Raw genomic sequence first — 18109 nt, 5'->3', positions numbered from 1 at the left:
TGGCACATGGCGACCGTGACTGCTGATTGGCTGACATCATTATAACTCATCTCGCCAGACCGAATATTAGCACTGTCGTGATCACTCGACGACATTAATCGGACGTGCAGGATAGGCTGGCCGAAAGGAGTCGACAAGCCGCACCAGCAGACATTATTCCATTAGCCTATCCCGCAGATGTTCCCCTACCTTACACCCACATCGCTCCGAGAAATGCCAGGCAGTCTTTGCTCAACGGTACAATGCTTTTGAACAACATCCCCCGTAAGTGCGCCGGGCGGTTGAAGCAAGGGTTGAATGTTCAATTAAACCTGGCTGCAGGGGTCTGGGGTTCCGGAACAGGGCGCCACCCCAACCACGCGCCTTTCAGGGGTTACGTGCCAGGCGTTTAATTGTGATAAGCTTCGGAAAGCCAAGAACAAACTGAACGGTAAGATGGCCGAGCGGTCCAAGGCGCCAGGTTAAGGTCCTGGTAGGGGAAACCCTGCGTGAGTTCGAATCTCACTCTTATCAATATTTCCTTTTTTGGTGTTTTCTCATTTCTTCACATGAAGAGCAAAAATTTTCTCGGTCAAGCGTGGTGTTTTTGCAGTTGGGTTCGGAGGAAAATGGGGATGCTGCTGAGCATGCCACGCAAGGTCATGGTCTATTGGGTCCCTGCCGGATGATCTGCCACACAAAACCAATCTTCTTTCTTATTATTTTCCCGATCGGTATGAAATCGTGCCTTCGACAATCCAATCCCTACACTCTTACTTATTTCGAGACAGGTGAACCTGCATATCTCTTCAAGATACAACAGAGATAGTGGTTTGCCAGCATCTTGGGCTATAGGAGTGGCACAGGCTACAATGTACTGTACATATTGTCCGGCCCCTCCACAAATGCCGAAAGAGTTCAGCAGGTCGCGACAGGTGAGGGAGGCGCTGACAACTACTTCACACATTCAAGATCCTTTCCTTCCCCGTGCGAATAGGGTAGATAGGTACAGCAAGTAAGTCCCAGCTTCCAACCACTTGTAAAAAGCTCCATCACAATTTGAACCACCCGGAGACAGCCGCCAGTTGCCGCAAGACTTGCATCCGAACGACCCCAGACTGTAAAGACCTAAAGACTAGACTTTCAAATGCTGTTAAGAACTCCTGCACAACAGCAGACTGGCAACATGGAGTCTGAATCAATTTCATACAGATTCAGAAGGCCAAGCACAACCTCGGCACAGTATACAAGATAAAGCTGGAGGGAAGTTTTATTCTGATGGAAACAGGGAATTGACTATAACCTAAGAAGGTAGAGCACCCTTTCAATTGGACTAGGACCACGCGCACCATCACAGGAATTATGCACCACTGCTATCTATTCTATGACAGTGGTTTCCATTAATCCCTCTTTTGTGATTTTGGTGCTGGCCTTGGTTTCACGGTTAATGGAGGGACGATACATCCCCACATCAGACACAATGATGCCGAGGATCCATACATTAATAGTGAAAAATACCAGGCAGGAGACAAACAAACCCGGCATAAATGTGGATATACCCAAAAATTCCAACCTGAACCCTTGCTGAAGCCAAAGAGCCTAGGATTGGAGAGTGAGTTTGTGCTTCACAACATCAGACACTGGAATTAGCTCTCATCACATACCTGCGCGGCAGTCCAGAGTGCTGCAGAAGTAGCTCCGAGGATAGGATGTGCTATCAACGAAGAATATGGGAGGTATAGCGGTAGGAATATAATGTACCACAGGAAATACTTTTTTTTTCAATTAAAATCAGCGGAATCTTCTCTCACAGCCATTGGATGAGAGAACAAAATAGAGCCTACCTGGCTAGTGCACACTTTGTTGAACGCAACGAATGCAAACGTTTGGGCAAGCATGCTTCCAGCAAGGTCCTTCTTTGCCAGCACAAGCGGAATCAGAATAGCAGACAGACTGAGTTGTGGAATGAATGCGAGCGACTCGAAATTATTCCCGGGAATGCCCTTGGCGGTGTTTGAAGATGATAGATACAGCAACATGTTGTATGGCGAAAAGTTGTGCCGGTGGTCCACGCGAGTGAGATGGTGTAAAAACGTATGTTGCAAAAATGGGAACCCGTAAATCATATACATCGCGACATTCAATGCTGTAAACACGCCCAAAGCCACCAACGTGAGGGTAATTCGTTCAACAGTAGCGAACCGCAAATCCCAGGCAATCAAGTTAGGGTTTTTGCTTGAATCTTTGTTCACCCTTTCAGACTGCTCTGGGTTATCCAGATACCAGATAATTGCCGGCCCATAAATGAACGGATAAATCTTAAAATGCACTCCCAATCCAAGCAGACATCCTGCTAGGATTATTCTCCTTTGCAAAACCGCCCACAGCAGTGCGATAACCATCACTCCCAACAGGCCTTCCGAGCTGCCCCTTGTACTGATCGTCGCCACCATAGGATTCAGCAACCATATACTGGCGTACTTTAATGCCCGCGTCACATCCATGGCTTGCTGATTCTTCATAATCAACACCTGGACGATCAACCAGCCCGCTACAATATCCGCAAATGCAAATAATGCCTTGCCAAACGAGAACCATAGGCTACCCAGCGGTCCAGATCCCGCCCATGCAGTTGGCATAAGCAACCACGCGAGCAACGGCGTATACCTGTACGTAGCTCTGTCATACGGCGATTTGCCTCTTAACACAAACCTGGCAGCGTCGGTGAAGACGTAGTAATCGATATCTGTGTATTTCATGGCAGAATGGGCGTCTTGATAGAGCCCGTAGAACAACAGGGCTACGCGCAGTATGATTGCGGCAGTGAACACCCGAGATGGGGAGGCAAAAAATGACGAAGATGATGCCATGACAGCAACCGCCTTCTCCAGATATAATGTCTCAAATTTATGATGGCCTCTCAACCGAACAGGAAACGTCCCTCAAACCATGAAAAGTTTCTAGTTGCTGTTGTCTCTCTATTGCTCCCGAGCGATGGATCGTAACAGAGGTCTCAAGGTGCTGCGACAACAAATCACAGGGTCAGCTCTGACTGGACATCATACCCAGTAAAACCAGGGTAAATGTATGAGAAGGACTGAATCAAAGATAAGCGAGAACCGTGCAATTGAACAATGTACAATGCGAACTTGATCTGTTGGCTTGGAAGTTGGAACGTCGTTGTGTTTGGTGGATGACTAAGCACACCGAAGGGGATCACCCTTTTCCTCAGGGGCTAACCACGTAAGTACACAATACAGAGAATGCACTGATGACGACAAAGTTATGCAGGCTGTCCTTTGGGTGTCCAGTATTCACTGCCAGCTATCCACTACGTGAGATGTCAGAATATTGAGAGTATACATAGCATCCGTCATCGCATAGCGTGACTACACTGAATTTTGACTGAAGTCAAAATCTATCGCCTTTTACAAGATATCACGGAATGAATCATTTCTCAGCTTGTAGCTCGACGGCAGCCACATATTATATACCGCTTAACTAAAACCGTACAATATTCGGAGTCTCTAATCCGTTATCATACACTCCAGCCCTTTCTCCAACCGCGGGAGGTTCATGATCAAGAGGCTTAAGGTACTGTTGACCCTGGCCAAACATCCCCACAGCGGGGGGTTGTTGAGTATAAAAATCCTCTTGGACGCTCGACCAGATGTTATTATCCCCCCATGTAATATAATCCAACATTTGCTGCGGTGATGGCTGTATATATGGTGCAATATTCTGGTAACTAGGGAACGCAGCATTGCTAAGGACGGCTGTTTGGTCCATAGTGTGAATAGAAGGCGCGGTGTTTGATGTTTCCGATGAAGCGGTGGCAGACTGATCACTCATGCCGGCTGTGTGGGTGTCGCTTCCAGATGTACAGCTGCCGACGCTGGTGTGGCGTGGTCGCTGGCTAGTTTCTAGGATTCGAGAGACTACCTCCAACGTTCTCTTGGCAGTTGGACTCCAGTTCTCCAAGCGCTCAAGGGCAACAATCGCCGTTTCAACTTGGTTTCTGCAGCTATCCGACGTTGCGTGCGCATGGGTGGCGGTTCCATCAGCAATAAAAAGCCCAAGGAGCGGAACTAGTGTGGCTTGGAAGAGGAGCCAAACAGCATTCCATCCTGTCATTTGGTTCAAGCGAGTAGTTGAAGCGACATCCCGAATTGTTTCATTAGCGACCATCCTGCATCTTTCAATAGCATATCTCTCTTCTGTTCTGAGTGCAACATAGGGGATACGACGCATCGCGTAGCTTAGCAAGACAGGACGATGAAGAAGAATACGCTGGCTTTGATACCGCCATCGCATCACGGTTCGCGTTGTAGAAACCGGATCTGCACTGGGTTCATGATCCTTTAGGAGCGGAGGAAGATTGTCATACCATTCGACCAACTGATTATCGAGACTGACCATTTCTTGATAGCTGACAATCGGAGAAGCTGCAAGAGCGTCTCCCACCTGAGTAGCTATTTTGCAAAACCGAGTGTTTTCTACTAAGGAAAGCGCATAAAAGGCAAGTTCCTAGCACATTTCGTCAGAATCGAGACCAGTCCTGCAAACAAAGAAGATCCATATACCTTGTTTCCATGGTTATGTGGGAGTTTGGCTGTAATTCCAGGGCCCCACCGTCCCATACTTGGTCTACCCAACGTCATATAGCCCCAAGTGTCAAGGCAGAAGAGAGACCACCAGATCCTTCTTCGTAAATCGACAGAGAATTTTCTTTGGCTGTTTTGACTAGCAGCTTCCTGATTTCCAATGAATTCTTTATGCAGACCTAGAACAGTGGCCATACGCAGAGCAACTGCCATAAGAGAATGTGCAAGGTTGGGTTGGCTCATATAATGTAAGTAATGGCCTCCCATTAAGGCAAGGGTCTGGATGGTCTCTAAATGCGGATTCCCAAGGGTATCCAAACTCAAATAGTGTCTAGCTTTTAGATAGTAGGACTCGTGGGATGTATCATCGGCCGTGTATGCAGCAATACTTCCAAGTGCAAAAACAATATTTTGGAGTGCTAGCCAACGCGGATCGGACCTTTTACGAACCAGGACAGTTTCGCGGAATAAGTGCTCATCCAGCAATGGAGCGAAGGAGTGGAAGTATGCGAAGTACGCGTTGGTAAGTTCCATGGGATTTACTTCCAGATGCCCAGCCGTGGAAGGTGGGGGCTGCAAGGACCAAGAGCAGTTATCCGGGAGAGGTTGCTTCTCCCGTTTTGGGAGGGGTTGCGGATCGGGAGCCCTGGAGAAATGCTGAGAGCTCTCGGGATCAATCCACATTATTACCCGCATAACAGCATTCACCGAAGATATCCCCAAGTATGTTGAGGGCCGTTTTGTTGATAAGGACAACGCGTTGACATCGTCGGACACAGCGGCGACGAGATCTGGGCTCCGGCATGTACGACTCTCGGTGGAATCATCGGGCATTGTCTGGAGGGATTCCAGGTTTTCATCTTCTGGGGGGAGAGGGAGGACATGGTTATCGACAGACGGTGGGGGCTTGGACACGGGAACAGGAAGAATTTCGGACTGCGGTTGGGTTCTCGAGGCCAGCTCTAGAAGGCGTTCGCGGGGGAGGTTGGAGAGAGATTGCAAAGGAATGGACGGAAAGAGTTTCTCAAACACGACTCGATACTCCTCGACGGTGGAAGATAGCTTTTCGACATGCCTATTGATATTGAGTGATCTATATCAGGACATGGTGGAGAGCAGCCGGTAGCGACGAGTCACAGGAGACCACGATCAAGGTCAAAAAGAAAATCAATTATTACAGAAGAGGGGTTGGAGAAATACCCAAGAGCATGACATTCCCCGGTGGTTATGATCGCCGTACCAAGACTTCAGCGAGAATGAACGAATGAAAACAGGAAGTGGATACCTTCTGGACGGGCGAGGATCCGAGTAATGACACAGATCAGTCTTTTTATACCACTGGCACGCCTCGCACGGCTGCTCTCCATCGCAGCGAATCTTGCGGCGTCGACATTGTTCGCAGGCACGCACCGTCGAGGATCTTTTTCCGCTCTTGCCACGGCCCTCGCGGCTCTGACTCCGGGCCTTATCGGGATTCTCGAATCCTTCGAAAATATGGAACATGGATGCGATCAGGACTCGACCGCTCTGGGCGGAGTGATTAACAGGGACGAAGATGGGCAAGGCGCCGGGGTGAAGGGAGTAGTATCCATAGACTTTAAAGTGCTTGAAAGGATTGCGAAAGAGCTAACCACAAAGCGGCCTCATGGAAGTAGCCAAGGTTGTCGCCACTAGTCAAGCCTTCCAGCAGCCCTTCATCCTCCCTCCATGCCGCTGCGTGATAATGAAATAATACTAACTAACTACACTAGCACCAAGCCATCCTGATTTTAGACCCAATCGACAAGGTCTTGGGATTTTGCTTGGGTCCGGAGCATGGGCGCGGATAATATGCTGCTCGACTACGATGATGAACTTGACTCATTATTAGCCCTGAGTTACCGCCTTTTCTTCTCTGCCTCCACTCCCTTGAACTCCCCGGAGGACGACTCCGCCCTCCTCGTCGTCGGTTATGCTGAAGTGCTTATCCAATCTGCGATCCATGACGCCTCCCGCAATTTCCTTTCTCCGGCTCCGGGTAAATCACGTGACTTTCGGATAAATAGATCCCGACGGCGGACGGCGCATCAGCCGGAGCGCAAAGATCAATGGACCTCGTAAAGGTCACGTGATGCTGACTAAAGAGGTCGAACCTTAAGTACTATAAATACCATACGTGTACCTCTGCTGTTTAAATTTTCAAATTATTTACAGTTTTCTTCACATACATTAATTGATTGGGAATTGATTGTCAATTGATTAGAAAACGGTTTCTAATCAATTGACAACCGATTAGTAGCCGCTTGCCAACCAATTATGGAATAACCTACCTTTGCCTTACAGCAGTCCTTTACCCGGCAGAAGACCCCATAGTGCAGAACAACAGACCCCAGCATCTGTATAATCAGCTATTAACTGATTGGTAACTGATTAGCAAATGCTTGTGTTACTCACTGTTGTGTACTCAGGCAGGACAATGTCTCCACTGGCAACACCCTCAAGATACCATTGGTAGTAGGCCTATCAATTCAATCATTTTTTAATCAATTTTCATCAGATTCCATCAAAATAACACATTTAACAGCTAAATCTACTCACATTATCGCGTAAATGAGCCATCTTCGCCAAAAAGGGCCGGGGGGGACTGCTTGGGAAATGCTTGGTAAGGGTAAGAAAAAAATCTTACGTGACTTGTTTTCAAGAGGTGCGCTCTGCTTAATAAACATCACGTGACCTTTTCGAGGTCCACGCTGGCTTACATAAGAGGTCCGGGTGATCTGTGTCCTGCCTGACGAACTGGCTTGTTGGAACGCCAAGGTAACTACTCCGTATGGAGTACGGGAGTACTCCGTACTCCGTAGTTAATAACTCACCAGTCTCTATCTTGGCATGACGAACGGCTGGCGACCTTCCCAAACCACACAGCTACGACCCGGCAGCCCGTCGTGCTTACAACGATGGCAGGCAACAAGCGGTCGTGGGAAGGGAATTTGATCCAGAGACCACAGAACGACAAAGATATGGCGGATACTGAACAAACCTCTCCGGTTCAATCCTTGTTTATGTACTTCCGGAACGAGTTGGATGAGCACCACGACCGCCGGGAGCGAATCATCAAGGTGTCGCGCGACGTCACGGCATTGAGCAAGAAGATGTACGTAGTCCGAAATTTACTGATTAAATCTAGCTACGGAGTTACTGATCATTTAAATGTAGCATCTTCTCCTTACACAGGTAGAAATCCCGATCGCGCCAAGCGACGAAATACACCCATACCTTTCGTCCAAAGCAGAGCCAGTTATTGACGCACTCTCCCCAGAATTCGAAACCTAAACACTCCAATCCCAAAATCCATCGCCAAGGAAAATGCCGACCGTTTCTCTCAGATTGACACCCTTTTCAAATCCATAGCCGCTGATGTCTCCGGCCTCAATGCCTGGCGATACCAACACCAGACAACCTGGGGGGTGCAGGAATACATCGAAGCCCTCTCCTTCCAACACTATATCGAAAAGCAGCGACTAATCACCCTCGAGGAAGTAAGAAGTTCTCTGCCGCCAGAGATTCTGGTTACGGAGTCGGATTATGTGTTGGGATTGTTTGATTTGACGGGAGAACTGATGAGATTTGCCATCACGGCGATGAGCATGGGAGGGACCCGTCCGCGGGATACGTTGGCGAGTGCAAATGTTGATGGGCCGAGTGATGTGTGCGGGTCGGGTACGTCGGTGGAAGGAATCATGGTTGATCTACGGGAGCTGCGGGCGATGTTTGAGAAGCTGAATGTTCCGCGAAATCATTCCTTGATGAAGGATTTGAGTAAGAAGATGGAAGTTATGCAGGCGAGCGTGGAGAAGGTTGAGAAGGCTGCATACGGTTTGCTGGTTCGCGGGAAAGAGCGGCCTCAGGGTTGGATGCCGGATCTCTCGTCGAGTTCGGCGCCGGTGGAGAGTTATTGATAATTGGGCTGTCGGTGGGCGAGTGTTCTGGGTTGGCTGGTTTTACGATATTCTTACGGAGGACTGCTATGGATGTCCTATGAATGTTAATGTAATGGGCCGAAAATGATATCAGATCCACATGTCGAATATCGTCTAATTCCTTCAGGTCATCAATCCATAATAATAATTATCGCAGAAGCATGAACCAAAGTCATCTCAACCTATCCCCATTGCCATATATTCTGTTTCCGTAGCGAAACCATTACCAGGGTCAAAAAGAATCCTCCAAAAAGAACGCCCCAACACATACAAGAGCCAATTGACACCAGTTAATTCAAACACTTGCACCTCATCACACCTTCCTCGGATCCTCGTCCTCATCCAAAATCCCGGATTTAATCAAGTCCTCTGGCTTTGGCCGGTTTTGGATCTTGTGCTCCAACGAGTCCGCCACCATATGTCTTTCCAATTCTTTGGCATGGGCCTGCAGGGCCGGAGCGGCGGTGGAGGATGGAAGGATGTTGCCTACAAAGGGCGTTATTAGCAGTGCATAAGATATATGTTATGTATGTACTAAGTCATCTAGGATGACTAGGGTGGTGGTGGCGGTGGGCGCACGTTCGATAAGAGTATCTCTATCCGGTCTCTTTTCTAGATGCCGCTTGAGGCTGTCCATGGCGCGATGGCGAGCGAGTTCGTGCTGTGCAGCTTGGAGCGATCTAAATATTCGGGTCCCATACAGGGGATGTGCTTAGCATTCAGGTGCCGCTTTTGTTTGTAAAGGGGCTACTTCTGTGCAGTACGAACGGCTGACGTACGGTGCAGCGTTTGTGTCCAGCAGGATATGTCTGTCCTTGAGCTCCTGGGGGTTCGGACGGCGCTGGAGATATTTCTCCAGCGAGTTGCGCCGCTCTAGGGTCGGCGAAATAGGAGACTCGTCGACAAGCGGGGAGTCAGTCATGGTGCGGCAGCTCGATATAGAGGACGTTCGGAGCGAAAATACGACAGGGGTTACTGGCAGTTATGATGAAGTAGATTGCCCCTTACGGCGATAATTTCTATAAATACGGTGTACAGAGAGAAGGCGAGGTACAGATCGTGTTTTATAGCTTGGATGAATTGAGGGTTGTTTATGCACACGCCACTTTACGGCGATGAATGATGATGCCCGTTGATGGTCATGTTGCCCCGCTCCGGTTGCCCTGTGACGCCTAGAGCCTGCGGGGCGACCGGCCGCGCCCTGTGCTTGTGGCAGGGGTGCTCGCCCAGGCAACGAGCAGTCCTACAAAAAAAAGAAAAAGAGGTACCCCGTACGGAGTACTCCGTATTCCGTAAAAATAAAACATAAATGAAACACTCAAACTAAGAGCATCCCACGCGCACAGCATGTCACTTGCAATGCTGTTTAACATCAAAGAGTGAGTCATCCAGGCTGTGCTCTGAGGAAGTTCCAATAGTTAAGCAAATAGGAATCGATATTGACTTGATTCTCTGATCACCTTTTTACGCTACAAGATCACTTGAATACAGATCTTTTGTTCCAACATATGTACTCCGTCTGGGGTACTCCATAATCTGTTTTTATTTGATGCGCACGAGCTTGCAAAGGGCTCCGCAAAGACATCCCGTCGATAAATGGATATACAGTCCCAGCCTGCTGAATCCTTTTCTTCAGACACCTTAACACTCCGTATTGGTGTACTTTCTCAGGGACCCAAGCGGGGCCAGTGAGCTCAATGAGAGCCGTGTGTGTATCCGTCACTTCAGCTAGCAAATGAAAAAGGGGACCAAAAAAAAAATCTCTAGGCTTGCTGGATCTAGGCTTACATTGGAAGAGCTTGTGAAACTCCGACTTCGATGCCCAATCCTATCTAGCCTACTACAGAGTGGACGTCGGCTGACATGTTTGAAATTCCCGTGATTTACTCCTTTTGATGTGAACTGACCCGTGTCGCTGTTGGTATGGTCCCTGAAGTTCTTTTGATCGATTAACCCTGCCTCGGAGCCTCTCTTGGCCAGGCTCCCCCAAGTGCAAAAAAGATGATCCTTTCACCAGAGAGGATTCCTTAAGCAAGCTCACCGCCTGAAAGACCAATGTGGGCCTAGATAAGGCATGATTTTGTCCAGTCGTTTTATCGTCTTCCAGCAGCTTGATGGAAGTTGCCTTGATACAAACAAATAATATTATTGGTGACCAATCCCATCGATGATGGACACGAGGAGAAACTCGACGCTACGGGTGCTGTGAGCAGTTGGCAGCTGAGCAGCTGATTAGCGGTTGAATAAATACCCCGCACTTTGAGCCCCTCATATATAAGGCCTCCCGCGCGGAATCTCCAACATCCGTCATACATTCGCATAGCTGTCGCTTGGAACACTAATACCACTTATTAAATTTACCCAATAATAAAACCTACTATTCAACAAGCTCCTCCAGCAATGGCCACAAACAGTCAACTTACCATCAACCAAGGCCACAGCAGCTGCCCTGCTTGCGGTGCCGGCATTTCAGGTGATTCGAAGACCTGCAATTCTTGTGGAAAAGTATGCCGTTCCTCGGTTTATTTGCTTCTCCTTATATTCCTCTTCCGCCTAAATTGAGCTTCCATAGTGCTAATATGTGATTTGTCCGCTCAGACTTGCCCGAATTAAGACATCGAACGACCCAGCGATTCCCATACCGAAAGGACGATTTACCGTAGCGCAATGTTCGTAGATATGGAAGCCTATCCGGCTTCTTTCTATAGGGAAGGATGGGACGATGGTCGATGAATTTAGGGAGCCAACGCCCAGTTGAAGCGAGTTGTCAGCCAGTGATTTCGAGCTCAGGAAATACGATGTGGGGGCGCAGCTCATTGTTGGTATTCCATTGCAGTGCTGCTAGAGTAGGACCCTGACCAGCTATTCAGTGAAGAGCGGCAGTAGTATTTATGCGAAGTCACAAACTATTTCATATTTAAGTATGCTAATACCTTTAATACACCATTTTCCTTTGGGAATGGCGAAAGTGTAGATCATGTCGAGAAGTTCTCTTGATAGCTTGAAGAACATCGAAGCCGAGGGTGCATCTTCCGATTCGATTTGCAGCTGCTCATTGCTTTTAGCTTATAAGCAAAAGCTACCCCGAGAACCTTTTTGAGCAAGTACTCACTTTTGAGACTACTATGATTCTTGATGCTTCACTTGCAGTAGTTTAGAATAACATAGGGAATCTAAACTCACAGTAAACACTGGCAGCAAGGCTGTAAATCACCAACATTCCTTGTACGTTTCACAATAACTGTATGCTTATTGAATGTTATCCCCTGTAATCCGAGTCAGTCGCACAGATTAGGCTGCTATGTGATTGTTAACACATTCTGGGACCACCATCACTTTTTTTAGAGTGTCTAGATCTGGAAGACCCAACACTGTTCCATTCTCTTTGAAAGTTGTTGCCTTCCTATGTTCCATGAGCTCTACAAGCCTTCTTGCACGGGGGATCCCTAGAAAGAGGAGTGAGGCATACATTTGATATTCCATATATTGCCATCTGAACAGGTCATCTAAATGCCATAACATGACGAGTTGTAGGTGAGATATGTAGATTTTTAAGGTCGAGAAAGTATCCTAAGACATGGTCAGATTGACAGCAAGATGCAATATCTTTGAGGGGAAAGGTCAAGGATCAGCTGTTCCTTAACCCAAGCATACTCTATTAGCTGAAAAAATTCATTCATCAGTAGTTACTTGATTCTGAGTGGGGGAACATCTGTTCAATGATCAGTCAATTCTAGCTTTCACACTGTTTCCCCTATATTTCAGGAGGTGCAGCTAAATGCATTCTACCAGAGAGACAAACAAAAATGTTAAGTGAGAATAAATAATAGTAGTCAAATTGTCAGGATTGTCAGCTAGTTAGATAGGCCCGCCACCAATCCAAGGCTTTGTCAAAGAGTACTTACAATAAAATGAGTGTCCTTTAAAAGGTATTCCAGCAACAAGACGCCTTCCCAAGCTCCCAGTCACCTCTATCTGTAGCTGACATTATCCCCCTTCTCTCTCTCACACGCACACCACTCAAATTTCTGTGTGCGATGTAACTGTGGCAGTGAGGCGGTCTATTTAGGACGACTTCTTCACAGGGGTATCGTGCTATAAAGCCACATTAGTATTACTCAAGTCAGGTAAGTGATTTCAACTTCGTTGGTGTATAGGTTTGGATATGTACGCACAAATCTCGGGCAGTTATAGGGGCTGACAGGACCCTTGCAATAGTCTGGCATACCAAAATGACAGCACTCGCCCAATAATGGTTCAACGACAAATCCATTATGTGGATTGAGACGAGGAATGTCGCCCTCAAGGTCTTCGCAGTAGCCACAGAAAGTGAAGCCATACTCGGGGATGTTTTCAGAGACTTTGAGGTCATCACGAATTTGACAGGAAGATCTGGGGAGTGGAATTCACACATCATCACCTTGATCAGTAGGGATGGCCATGGTGCCAACCATGAACAGAGCAGTCGCGGTGAAGATGGAGAGGAACTCCACGCTTGCGGTCAGAAAGAAGTCTTAACAGACGCGTGGGAAGAGAGATTTGAGCTCAAGAGATCAACTGAAGTGTGGCTTGAAAAACTTCCTATCTGGTTGTGGGCGAGAAGGGCACCTTTATATAACTTCACGAAAATCGTGTTAGATATCAAAATCAGGGAGCACCTGCCTCCCCATGATAAGTGAAATGTATCGCCCGCAACCTTTGTCAGTTAAGATATCTCCTTGGCAATGGCCTGACTTTAGTTAGATCAGGCCGGGAAATCATTCAGAAAGCCATGTCATGTCCAGATGTCCAAACTTGAGGCCAATTGCAAGCAGACGTGTTTTGCTGCTGGGGGTAGGGCTGCGAAATTTCCGGAATGTTGTTCCCCCTTTCCATCAATAGGAAGGGCATTTAGCCCTCTGACCATGAATATCACTATTCACTGTTATCTGGTTGCAGATTGCTCTGCAGGAATCCTGGATTGGGGGTCTTTGGCATGCCTTGTATAAACTTGTCTTTCTGTCCGTGACTATGCGGATGTCACCTCTCCCAGAGGGGTTCAATGGAATGCTGTTTGGACCGTAGAGAGCAATAGATTAGGCTGCAGAAATATTGGAAAGCATCTCCCTGTCTTCCTCTTGTGAAGCGAAGTCAATATCCCTGTGCTCTCTGGGCCATGACTAGAATAGGCAGAGGTAGTGATATAGGATTTGAGGCCTTCATTTAGCCTGCATTCTTAACATCTGTAACCTGGGCAACAATGGATCCTGAGATGCAGGATGGAAAACAAGCGGAGCATTTCTAATCCAGGACTACTGTATTGGTTTAAGGCTCGATCAGCGAAGAGAAAGCCATCAACATGTAAGAGGTTACCTTGAATAAAAAATCCATGGGCTATACTGGATGCTTCTGGAGCAAGAGGAACAATTCCCCAGCCTGGGCTTGTTCAGATCGACAACGCCACGAACATGGCAATATGGGATTTGGTCCACAGATAGGGTATCAGTGGCTCCAGCAAGCTGACGACCAGAGCTTTTCCACAACCTGGCCATGGAATCTTCATTTCTGGAACTTCCTTCCAACCAAACAAGAGCTCGCGACCCTCCATGGCTAACCGGAAAGCCCTGGTAGCGGATGATGATGATCGCATAGGATGAAAGTGTGCCGACACAAGAGATAAGGAATCAGGATTGCACCAATCAAACAAAGCAATCCCCAAATCAAGGCAGCCCTCTTTTCCATGCGTATCCTGGCGAGGACGAACTAGGAGCGACTTGTACCCGACCACCAGGAGTCGTTCCATCCGAATATCCAGAAAACAACAGCGGCGCCAAGTGGTGCCGTCCTGTCAGTACAACATGCGTCATGGGATGACAGATCACTAACTAACATAGCAGCACAGGAGGGAGACCCATAAGGGTGGATGCTTGCAAGTGTGACATGTAGTTGTCGGGGAACCCTCAAACCGACGCAAGAATCATGATAAGAGACTTGTGGGATGAAGCCATATCTGGGGTAGCTAGGGATAAGACATGGCTACCATTGCATCCATTGCATTCAGAACATGAGCACTTCAGCTCACCTTGGTTGCCATTTGGTCCTGATCACCAAATCAACTTCTCTCTCTCCATCTGTGAGAATTCAAGAATCTCTTCTTTTTGTCTCTTTTTGCCCCCCTTTTGTATTATTTTTCCTTCTACATGCTGTCATCTGTAGAGAACATTACCTTCGCTCAAAATGTCAAAAATATATGGAGCGATTCTGTGTGCCTGCTGTCTATACATCTGGCTTTTGCACTGATCACTATTGATGATTCCAAGGGCATGGAGGGTGCCTTTTTGGCGCATCCTGAAACATTTCCTTCTTGGCCTTGCTATCTGCATGGACAGATAATCACGCACGTGTCGGTTGGTAGAGGTTGTTCAACAGTGTCTGAAGAAGCTTGAATAACACTTTAGAGCTTATTGGAACCAGGGATCTCTCTCTATAAGCAGTTCAGGTGAAATCTTTGGGGCTGTTATAGGTGCAAGAAAGTCTAGTCATTTGCAAATCAACACTCAGAGATTCAGATAAGTGAGAGAGATTCAGTGTCAAAGTACCAGTCTTGACAATACTCACCTACATGTGAGGTTAGAAAAGGTTAGGGATACTAACATAATCTTAGCTCATATCTCCTTTTATAATTGGAATAGGGGAACCAGAGCTAGAAGCAAGGTATGTTGGAAAACAGAAAACGGGCAGCAAGTTCAACTGAAGTGGGTCGAGATGCTTAATTGACATATCTACCTTCAGGGTTGCCACTTCTGTTCTGAACAAGACCATTGAATGCATCAGGCGCCCATGGTTCAATAAACTGTGATGGAAGAGCCTGTCAACAGGCTACCCATTGCCTCCCCCAGAAGGTTATGTGTGCTGAGGTGTCCTATGTTTTCTGGCGAGGTTTTTGCTAAGATTCTGACTGAAATGGTGGAGTGGCCATGTCTCAAGGCTAACTAGCCCGCTAAACAAGAACCACAAATACCTTTCAATTCAGGCGCCCTAACTCGCTCTCAATCCTCTGGTCAGCTGGAGACTAACTACATAGAGACCAGCGTGCTTCGTACGGTGAAAGGTGTGTACTTTCTTTCATTGAATGGAGAGCAGGACGCGCTGTGCCAAACCCAGGTAAGCTTTGTGCCCACAAACTCTCAATTCATAGATCTGCCCAAGGAGGTCCCCAAGCTTGTGTGAGTTAGCGCAAGCTGGCCAGAAGTATCAATCCAAAAATAATTGAAGCATTGGCTTAGCAACGGATAGACTATCTCACCATTGTTCCGAGTGAACTCGGCTCTAAGACTGAATTTCGAGATACGAGGAGAATAAAGCTATTGACGTGTGGACCGACTTAATTTCCGTTTCGGCTCGGCAAGGTGAGGATCACGTGCACAACAATGTTAAGGAGAGTCGGCCCGAACTTTGCAGAGTCGGCTTCGGTCGTCAAGCTGTAAACCCTTGAGAAGAATTTTCACACCCTTTACAGAGTAACAACTTTTAATATTGACATCGCTATTATAACAGGTTGATTCATAATTACAGCCTTGTAGTAAATCAACAAGACATGCAAGCCTTTCCAATATCATACATATCAGGCAATCCAATAAGGAACTAATCCATCAAGGAAATGCCTCGATTATAAGGGGTTCGAACAATAACCATTCGCACACAGGCGACAAAGGCAGTCCAAGAGTCCAGATATCCTTTTAAACAAGTTAAGATCTCGTAGGCCCCAGCCAAGGCCCACACGGATTGCGTACAAAAAATGGTCATACCGAAAATAACTTTCAACTCAAAACTGCATCAAATCATCTCGTCCTTCCCCTAGTATTCACGGATTTATATCTCCATCCTGTCGTGTGGTCAAAGTTAATTTTACAGGCCGGGCCCCGAAGAATGGAAATGCGACCAAGCCTGACAGACAAAAGTGGTGCTTTGATTATGCCCCCTCGTTGTCACCAACTCTGATCGTTCCTTCGTTGCCAATTCCGTTGGACCAGAAGCCATCAATACTAAGAGTGCTATATCAGGGGTTAGCATTCCTGAATATTTTAAAATGTCAGTGCAAAGCTTACATGGACTGCATGCTATCATGGGAAACAAGGAGCCAGTATCCGAACACTCCCTGTGACAAAATATCAAGGATCGCATAGATGATAATCTCGGCGTCGACGCTCATCCGGCGTGTATTGGATGATGCAGCCCATATGCTGATCAAAATTGCCAGGTTAGTACAGCATAAAATTGTTAAAGAAAAGGGAACAACTTACATTGGATAGATTAGGAGCAGAACGAGGAAGTATCCCGCAATCGAGGAGTAAAACGCCCTGGTCTGATTGTCCTTTGCCAATGTTGCCCTGCGTCCATGGAATCCAGTATGATATACGACAGTGAGATATGACAAGCATGAAATCGTGAACCACGCCCATCTTGTACCATGTTCGCTAAAGACACTGATTAGCCCAGTAACGAACATGGTAATATTAGCAGCGACCGAAATGAGAAGGCTAGCTCCATTCATCCCCGCCAACAGGGCCAAGTTGATAAGGATAATAGTAAACGTTAGGCCCCAGTTGAGCCAGCGAACCCAGAAGACCTGGCGGTAGACTTCCTCCACTGTGGCAGGCGCATTCTTGTGTTCCTGGCGAATGCTAGCAACATTATAGCCAATACCCTCTCCCGTGGCCATAGCGAAATAGGCAAGGAAGGAGATGGTTGTTACGAGGGATGTTAGGACATGGAAAAGCCGTTTTTGCTGAATGATATTAGCCTTCCGACTGATGCCGGAATCACGGGTCTGTGTCCTTTCCTACTTACCACTACTACTCTGGCACCCAGAATATAGAAGATCAAAGAGGAGACGAGCATTAAGATTGCCACGACCCTACCGTCAATCAGTGAGTATAGCTCTAGGGCTCAGCGATCATCTCTCATAACACATACCATAGTGCTCTTCGTCCTGTATTTCCAAGCTCCTGAAAGATAGGAGGCTTTCCAAGTGTAGGAATATGCGGATCATCCATCATTCCAGGGGCCTTGAACATGTTTTGAACAGAGTCGAAATTGAAAAAGAGGCTTGAATCAGATCTAGCGGATAACAAGTAGATCCAAATGACAGCTAAAGAAATATTCTATCCAGAAGCCTGTCGAAAACGCGACGCACTTTCTCACGCACTCCGTTCTCCAGATAACTCACTGAAGAATGGCGCTCAACCTAGCATATATACATAAACACGCGCAGATGGCGAAACCAGCTGCCCCTCTTGCAGAGCTGGCCCAACGCCCCCCAGGAAGTAAGTCGTCATCGGTTTGCCAACTCGCATGCTTCAGTCCAATCGGGCACGGTGAAGAGAGACGGTTGGCTTTCTTGAAACCCTGGAATTGTTGGAAGACCTTCAGGCTTAACTCCGGTGGCTTGGCTGACGAAAGAGGTACAAAAAGGTCAACCAGCAAACAATTGAAGCTTGAGATTAGAATTGGAAGCGTGATTGGTACTTCACCGTAGAGGAGGCGAAAACTCCTCGTCGGTTGACTGTTAGGGCTGAGTTGAGCAGT

At 47.3% G+C, this 18109-nt stretch overlaps 7 protein-coding genes and 1 non-coding gene across 9 annotated transcripts; 4 read left to right on the top strand and 4 right to left on the bottom strand.

Annotated features, from left to right (window-relative positions):
* Nucleotides 1–429: 429 nt before the first annotated feature.
* D8B26_004405 lies at nt 430–513 on the top strand. Its single transcript has one exon. It is a non-coding gene; the product is annotated as a tRNA-Leu (tRNA).
* Nucleotides 514–924: 411 nt separating this feature from the next.
* On the bottom strand, nt 925–3008 carry GPI14 (GPI mannosyltransferase 1). The gene has a single exon (XM_066124468.1). The coding sequence runs from the start codon at nt 2847–2849 to the stop codon at nt 1761–1763; it is 1089 nt and encodes a 362-aa protein (XP_065980549.1). The 5' UTR covers nt 2850–3008; the 3' UTR covers nt 925–1760.
* Nucleotides 3009–3480: 472 nt separating this feature from the next.
* D8B26_004403 (uncharacterized protein) lies at nt 3481–6297 on the bottom strand (the record flags this gene model as incomplete). The annotated part of the gene is made up of 3 exons (XM_066124467.1): nt 5869–6297; nt 4563–5658; nt 3481–4506 (listed from the first exon to the last, which is right to left on the bottom strand). The coding sequence occupies exons 1-3, from the start codon at nt 6084–6086 to the stop codon at nt 3481–3483; spliced, it is 2340 nt and encodes a 779-aa protein (XP_065980548.1). The 5' UTR covers nt 6087–6297.
* A 101-nt stretch (nt 6298–6398) lies between these two features.
* D8B26_004402 (uncharacterized protein) lies at nt 6399–6683 on the top strand (the record flags this gene model as incomplete). Its single annotated transcript, XM_066124466.1, has 1 exon — nt 6399–6683. One exon carries the CDS (start codon nt 6399–6401, stop codon nt 6681–6683), a length of 285 nt encoding a protein of 94 aa, XP_065980547.1.
* An 809-nt stretch (nt 6684–7492) lies between these two features.
* D8B26_004401 (uncharacterized protein) lies at nt 7493–8521 on the top strand (the record flags this gene model as incomplete). The annotated part of the gene is made up of 3 exons (XM_003065194.2): nt 7493–7716; nt 7779–7796; nt 7882–8521. The coding sequence occupies exons 1-3, from the start codon at nt 7520–7522 to the stop codon at nt 8519–8521; spliced, it is 855 nt and encodes a 284-aa protein (XP_003065240.1). The 5' UTR covers nt 7493–7519.
* Nucleotides 8522–8855: 334 nt separating this feature from the next.
* D8B26_004400 (uncharacterized protein) lies at nt 8856–9636 on the bottom strand (the record flags this gene model as incomplete). Its single annotated transcript, XM_003065193.2, has 3 exons — nt 9322–9636; nt 9122–9222; nt 8856–9028 (listed from the first exon to the last, which is right to left on the bottom strand). The coding sequence occupies exons 1-3, from the start codon at nt 9462–9464 to the stop codon at nt 8856–8858; spliced, it is 417 nt and encodes a 138-aa protein (XP_003065239.1). The 5' UTR covers nt 9465–9636.
* Nucleotides 9637–12816: 3180 nt separating this feature from the next.
* D8B26_004399 (uncharacterized protein) lies at nt 12817–13221 on the top strand (the record flags this gene model as incomplete). The annotated part of the gene is made up of 1 exon (XM_066124465.1): nt 12817–13221. The coding sequence occupies one exon, from the start codon at nt 12817–12819 to the stop codon at nt 13219–13221; it is 405 nt and encodes a 134-aa protein (XP_065980546.1).
* A 2813-nt stretch (nt 13222–16034) lies between these two features.
* On the bottom strand, nt 16035–17850 carry D8B26_004398 (uncharacterized protein). 2 transcript variants are annotated; one of them, XM_066124464.1, is made up of 6 exons: nt 17498–17850; nt 17372–17438; nt 16825–17309; nt 16630–16764; nt 16478–16575; nt 16035–16406 (listed from the first exon to the last, which is right to left on the bottom strand). In XM_066124464.1, the coding sequence occupies exons 1-5, from the start codon at nt 17596–17598 to the stop codon at nt 16494–16496; spliced, it is 870 nt and encodes a 289-aa protein (XP_065980545.1). In that variant the 5' UTR covers nt 17599–17850; the 3' UTR covers nt 16035–16406; nt 16478–16493. The 2 variants fall into 2 exon arrangements, with proteins under 2 accessions (XP_065980545.1, XP_003065238.2); XM_003065192.2 differs by having other exon boundaries at nt 16035–16575.
* Nucleotides 17851–18109: the final 259 nt, after the last annotated feature.

Source organism: Coccidioides posadasii, chromosome 2 (genome assembly GCF_018416015.2).
Source record: "Coccidioides posadasii str. Silveira chromosome 2, complete sequence".
Classification (NCBI taxonomy): domain Eukaryota; kingdom Fungi; phylum Ascomycota; class Eurotiomycetes; order Onygenales; family Onygenaceae; genus Coccidioides; species Coccidioides posadasii.
The sequence above is the reverse complement of the archived record's forward strand: the minus strand, read 5'-3'. Positions and strand labels throughout refer to the sequence as shown.

Coding starts and splice junctions, on each gene's coding strand:
- GPI14 (XM_066124468.1), bottom strand. CDS start 2,849: ATGGCATCATCTTCGTCATTTTTTGCCTCCCCATCTCGGGTGTTCACT.
- D8B26_004398 (XM_003065192.2), bottom strand. CDS start 17,598: ATGTTCAAGGCCCCTGGAATGATGGATGATCCGCATATTCCTACACTT. Junction 16,765..16,824: donor CTGCTCCTAATCTATCCAAT/GTAAGTTGTTCC, acceptor AATTTTGATCAG/CATATGGGCTGCATCATCCA. Junction 16,576..16,629: donor CATGATAGCATGCAGTCCAT/GTAAGCTTTGCA, acceptor CCCCTGATATAG/CACTCTTAGTATTGATGGCT.